General features: G+C 46.8%; 1 protein-coding gene across 4 annotated transcripts; it reads left to right on the top strand.

Annotated features, from left to right (window-relative positions):
• The first annotated feature begins 1,206 nt into the window (after window positions 1–1,206).
• LOC117854787 (probable prolyl 4-hydroxylase 7) lies at window positions 1,207–5,726 on the top strand. 4 transcript variants are annotated; one of them, XM_034737039.2, is made up of 7 exons: window positions 2,653–2,874; window positions 3,550–3,666; window positions 3,903–3,960; window positions 4,052–4,156; window positions 4,677–4,734; window positions 4,825–4,985; window positions 5,132–5,726. In XM_034737039.2, exons 1-7 carry the CDS (start codon window positions 2,789–2,791, stop codon window positions 5,489–5,491), a joined length of 945 nt encoding a protein of 314 aa, XP_034592930.1. In that variant the 5' UTR covers window positions 2,653–2,788; the 3' UTR covers window positions 5,492–5,726. The 4 variants fall into 4 exon arrangements, with proteins under 4 accessions (XP_072150331.1, XP_034592930.1, XP_072150332.1 ...); XM_072294231.1 differs by having other exon boundaries at window positions 2,658–2,874; window positions 3,920–3,960; XM_072294232.1 differs by lacking the exon at window positions 3,903–3,960 and having other exon boundaries at window positions 2,659–2,874.
• The last annotated feature ends 424 nt before the right edge of the window (window positions 5,727–6,150 follow it).

The raw sequence follows: 6,150 nt of genomic DNA, 5'->3' as shown, positions 1-6,150 counted from the left end.
CCACAACCAAACCACCGACCCACATGATAAAAGTGACCACATGAAGTTAAGCATCTTTGCATTACTGCTGGCCCTAGTATATCCTAAGGACATCAACTATAAGCTGGGTGGTTTTGGCCATAGTGAAAGCAAAATGTAGTCCATGTGTGTGCGCGTTCTTTCTCTCTGATCATTCTATGTGTTTTGTTTGTTTTTGTGTGTGTGTGAAACATAAGTATCCGTGAAACACAAGTTTGTAGCTTTGAGAGAGAGGATAATAAAACTTGTGAATTATGTGATTCAACTCCAGAGGATGTTACAACCTTAGCTTGACAATTGGTCAACTGGGGATACCTTCCATCAAAAAATGGTTAATGATGAAGATGCTATAACGGACTAATTGAGTTTAGGGCGCCTGGGTTCATCTTTAACCGATACGTCAACTAATCGATTTCTTGTTTCACAACCCCCTAACAAAGACAGGCAAGTCACACAGAAACAAAAGAAGTAAAAAGCTGATGTAGCCCATGTGTGCTTGCATGCTTCTTTTGCTCTGGTAATCTTGCGTGTGTTGTGTGCGAAACACAAGTCCATCTGTCCATGCCTTTGAGATAGGAGAATCAACAGTGAGGAGTTGAGTATTCGGCTTCTAACCGAGGACACTGGAACCATTATTGTCACCTGATATAGCAATGCCATCATCTTGATCCTTTGTTGAAGAAATCTACGGTGAAAACTCAAACTCCAAATTGGTAGGTCGATCTTGTCATCCTGTTTCCATTTTCCTAAGCACACGCGCTCCACCAACAGTTTCAATTTATGGGTTTGGGGCCCTGACACGACAGTTTCTTTTGCATTGTTTCATTTTTTTTTTATTTAAGGAAGCAATAACGGAGGACAATCTCTTCTTTCCTTCCTTCTGGCGATGCCACCAAACTCCAGCCCAGATGATGCAGCCCATCCTGCTAGACCGATCGGCCCACATGCAGCCCATTCTGCACGAACCAACCCTAGTCCCCGGCTAGGCCGCAGCCCATCGGCCCACCGAGGCCCACGACGCGGCCACAGGGCGGCACGCCAGGATGCCACCTTCCCCACGCCGCCACGGGCAGGCGAGTAGCACGGAGTTCGACGAGGGGGTCGTTTCCGTTTCCGGCATGCCTCGCACCGCGTCTGATCGAGCCCCCCGACCCAAATGCCGATCCAGCCGGGCGGTCGCGTCCAATCTGCTGGAGCCAGCCGGCGGATTGTCCCCTTCTGACCCGATCCCGACTGCCACGGGCAGCGCCGCGCCGGCCCCCAATTTCCTCACTGCCTGCCTCGGCTCGGCACGCCATAAATCTACGGCCTTTGTCCGCCCGGCGGCTGCCCGGATCACGCTACCAGCGCTAGGGATAGGGTTTGGTGAGGCCATGGAGAGGGATGAGGGCAAGGCCGCCGCCGCCGCCGCTGGTGCTGGGGCTCGGGCTAGCCGCTGGGAGGTGTCGCCGGACGGGGTGATCGTGCTTCCCGCGGGATCGGCGGCGCCGAGGCCGCCGCCACCGCACGCCCGCCAGCAGCGGGAGCGGGAGACGGAGCGTGAGCGGGAGCGGGAGCGGGAGCGGGAGCGGGAGCGGGAGCAGCAGAACAACCCGGGGGCGGGGGTTTTCGGGGAGCAGCCGCACCCGGAGCTACCGGAGAAGGTGTTCTACAAGACGAAGCTTTGCGAGAAGTTCGAGGCGGGCAAGTGCGCGTACGAGGACGGGTGCACCTTCGCGCACGGCGAGGCCGAGCTGCGCCCGCCGATGCCCGTGCCGCCCGCGCTCGTCCTCCACAGGCGGAAGACGCCGCCGCCGCCGCCACCGCCACCAGCCGCTGAGGCCCCCTTCGGCGGGTACTACGGCGGCAAGGTCTGCTTCGAGTTCAGGGACAGGGGGACCTGCCACTACGGGGACCGGTGCACCTACGCCCACGCCACCGCGGCGGAAGTGGCAGGTACGTGTGCTCTAGAACTCGCCCTGTACGTGTGCATGGAGGCCGATCGTGCCCGGATCTCGCGGATCGCTCCCTGATCTACCTCGCTCCTGTGTTTCTGGTGCAGAAATGCGCTACCCCGGGGGCCCAAGGTCGGTGGAGCACGCGCTGAGGAACGCGCCGCCGTTTGCGAGGGCGTCGTTCTCGCCGGGCGGCACGGCCCGTAGCAGCAGCACCACCAGCAGCTATGCACCGGCTGCCGCCGCGAGGGCGTTCCCATCTGCTCTTCCTCCTCCCGCGCCGGTCGGGGAGGACGGTCGCAAGCTCAGCCGACTGGAGATTCTGAGCCGCAAGAAGACGCGCGGCATCTACGGAGACTGGCCGGAGCAGGACTGAGTGCTCACCATGCGTCACCTACCCGCCATGTCCACCGTAACAGTGACAGCAACAAAGTGAATACAGAACTGGGCAATCTGCCATGTCGAATTGAACAATGCTGCCATTGATGTTGTGCTTGTATTTCGTTTGCTGTTGAATCCGTGCATGTAATCCGCTTGATCGAACCTGCATTTCTGCCATCATTTCTATTTTATAAGACTCGAACTATTTTATCAATGCTGTTGCTTTCAGTCCTTGCTGTCCGCCGTCCTCTGTTCCGTTGGGCCAAATGGTTCCATGGTTTCAATGCGGCCCATTGGGCTCTGACATCATTTCTTTCTGCGTGGTTTCTCGGCTTAACGGAGAGGAGAGTTGCAGATCTGTCAACTTGCAGGGGATTGGAATTGGATCCCAAGGAGCAGACGGTTGCAGAGTTGCAGCCTGCAGGGGAAGGGAAGAGAACTGGAGAAGGAGATCCATGGGGCCTGGGATTGGGGCCTTGCTGGTGCTTGTTGCAGCATGTCTAGCATCTGCTGCGCCCTGCACTTCGGCTTCTTCCCGCAAGTAAGTTTCTCTTGAATCTTGTTCTGACGGATTTGGATCTCCAGAGCTGTTGTTTCAGAAAGCAGTTGTGGTGGGCTAAATTGATTTATTTTCTAGAATAGTATCTGCATTGGGTTCCCCTGGCATTTATATAAGATGTAACAGTTGCTGATGTGGCTAATCTTGCGAATTATCCATGCATACCAATTAGCTGTCTCGACCTTGTTGCGGTGGTGGACAGCATCGGTCTTTCAAGTCTAATCATAATATTGCCTCCGAGATGTGTTGATGTTCATCAATTTTTAGCTAACTAGGGGATGGAATGAGGTGTGATCGGGTCATCTTCATCAATTTGGTCTATGAAATAATCAATGGAACATAAAAGGCAGTCCGAAATAAACTACAGAAAGCCCAGTAATGCAATTAACAATGCAAGAGAAGTGAAGAGAAGAGGGGGAAGGAATTGTGAGAGAAAGCTTATATGCTCTAGCTGTGAGAGAAGAGGATAACTTGGAAGTCACAAAAACTGGGGTAGAAAAAACTAATGTAGAATTGAAACAACAGAGGAGAAACAGTTCAAGGATACGATAGATAGGAACCTTAGCTAATAACGAAACATGAAAACATAGTTCTAAATTTTTATTTTTTTCCTTCATAGAAGATTGTTTGGTGTAATCCATCTATTTCTACTTACAGGTTCGATTTGAATACCGTGCAATCATATTTAGTGAACTCCTCAGGTGGCTCCTTTTTTGCAAGCTCGCAGTTTGCTTTTGACCCTTCAAAGTCGAAACGGCTCTCATGGCATCCAAGGTTTATTTCATCACTTCTTTTAGTTCGATGAACGAAAAACTTATTAAGTTTTCATATTCAATACATTGCATCTTATCCTAATTGCAAGGTTCATGAGAGATCTTGATCTTGGGATACTTACAATTTTGTGCCTAGAATTTTGTCTGCGTTGAAAATCATGTTTCAGAATTTTATTTTTCAATTCTTCTTTTAATCTTTTTTACTGGACAAGTACCTAGTTTCTTACCATAATTTAGGGTCTTCTTGTATAAAGGTTTTCTTTCTGACATGGAGTGCGACCACTTGATATCTATGGTAATATATTACATTGCACTTATCACTGATAAATTATATAGTTTCACTATCTTTTGAAGCTTATATTTTCACTCTCTTACCACTGTTGCAGGCACATGGTAAGAAGGAATCATCTTCAGTTGTTGCCACTGGTGCTACAAGTAGTTCCCAAAACAACACTGATGAAAGCATCAAAATGTACATGGCTGATAGCAAAGTGAGCATACATCTTCGTTTCATAATATTCTGATGAGTGGTTCTTTTGGAATAATGCATATAAGTCAACAGTTTAGTATCATTTTGTCTGTGGTCGAATTATCATCTGTGAGCTGTGAGAATTAGGAATTGAGGATAGCTCAGCTGGTGTGAGGTGTGGTGTGCACCCCTACCATCCAGGTTGCAGTTATCTTCGTCTTGAATTCGGGTGCCTATCTTTTTCTTATTTACAATACCACGTAGTTCCTCCTAGGTTGGTCAAGTTTTTCTGGGGGGGCGAACTGTGAGAATTTTCAAATCTGCAGTTAAATGAAGTTGAAACTCTGCTCCGTTCTGTATGGCAAACAATGAAGAAAATGTGCATTTCTTCATCATTATTTAGGATCTCCAATAGATAGGTGTATTGAAATAATTGAAAGTTTGAATTTACTGCCTTTTTTCTGAACTGATACTAGCACTGGACTGTTCAATTTTTAAGTATTCAATTTACTCTAACCTCATATCATCTTCACCTTATGAAGGACACAATTGTTTCAAAGATTGAAGATAGGATATCAATATGGAGCTTTCTTCCAAAAGGTATTCCCGGTTCACATGATTTACTCATTTGTAATTCTGTGTAACCTTGCTTGCTGTGTACTGGGTGTTGAAATTTTTAGTGCCCTTCAGATTTTGGAGAGAGTATGCAGATTCTGAAGTATGAGGTGAACAAAAGTGGCTATAACAACTATGGATCTCAATCAAGCAGTGGCAATGATAGACTTGTGACAGTTTTGATATATCTTTCTGATGTCAAGCGAGGCGGGGAAACTGTCTTCCCCAGATCTGAGGTAATATTGCTTTCTCATAGGACCTACTTGTGACCATCCCTTTCGAGAAAATTTATACGCTTTTAGACTCTACATGATTTGTTCTTTCTTTAAATATTTCAGCGGATGCATAAATGAAAATATCTTATAGCAAACTATGTTTATAGGTGCAGGGCACCCAAGTTGAGCAAGGGGCAGCATCTGAGTGTGTTGGTTATGCGGTACAACCTGTCAAGGGAAATGCTATTCTGCTGTTCAATTTGAAGCCTGATGGAGTAATAGACAAGGATAGCCAATACGAAGTGTGTTCTGTCCTTGAAGGTGAGGAATGGCTGGCCGTAAAACATATCCATTTGAGAAAGACTGATACTCCAAAATCTTTATTTGCGTCCGAGGATGAGTGCACAGATGAAGATGCTAGATGTGTCGGTTGGGCTGCTGGTGGGGAATGTGACAGGAATCCGTTATTTATGATAGGAAGTCCAGACTACTATGGCACTTGTCGGAAGAGCTGCCGTGTGTGCTGAGTTTTTTAACATTTTCCTTAGAAATATGAATGTTGTAGCAGAGAATGGCTCAAGAAAAGTGTAGATGGTGCCAGATTATTTTACTCTTGTCAGGAAATATAGTTTGGAGCTCCCTCTTTTTGTTTGGGACTTAATCTGGATGTCTAGTTGAGTTCTTGGATAGTTTTGGGTTTTGTTGGATTGAGATTCTTCCCAAAACATATATTAAAAATAATGTGTCGCTAAATTTGTTCTATCAGACATTGTTGAACCTAGTTCTTGATTCAGAGTTAAATGTAGCAACGTTCTCAGGTTCATCGATAATTTGGTCATTTTCTAGTATGAGCTAATAGGCAGATGCTTTATACTTTACACCATTTGAAGTTTCTCTAGGTGGCACAAAATTTGATTATGGCTTACGGAAAAGTTGTTTCTAGCTTATGAGGGTTGGCTTCTATTCAGCATGGTGTGTGCAGTTGTCAGTTGTCACTTTGTCAGATTTGTGAGCTGAAAAATCGTAAGCAAGCAACCCATCACGTACAACTCACCTTTCTAAGCGAACTCAAATATGCTTGCCAACCCATCTACATCAAGTAAATAGTAACACATCAAATCCTTCCAAATCTATTTTTTCCTATTTGATCTGGAGTCAAATTCTTAACTTCAACCTGCCATAACTA

This window comes from Setaria viridis, chromosome 5 (genome assembly GCF_005286985.2).
Source record: "Setaria viridis chromosome 5, Setaria_viridis_v4.0, whole genome shotgun sequence".
NCBI classification, from domain to species: domain Eukaryota; kingdom Viridiplantae; phylum Streptophyta; class Magnoliopsida; order Poales; family Poaceae; genus Setaria; species Setaria viridis.
This window is presented reverse-complemented; position numbering and strand designations above follow the sequence as displayed.

Coding starts and splice junctions, on each gene's coding strand:
- LOC117854787 (XM_034737039.2), top strand. CDS start 2,789: ATGGGGCCTGGGATTGGGGCCTTGCTGGTGCTTGTTGCAGCATGTCTA. Junction 3,667..3,902: donor CGGCTCTCATGGCATCCAAG/GTTTATTTCATC, acceptor ACCATAATTTAG/GGTCTTCTTGTATAAAGGTT. Junction 4,157..4,676: donor TGTACATGGCTGATAGCAAA/GTGAGCATACAT, acceptor CACCTTATGAAG/GACACAATTGTTTCAAAGAT.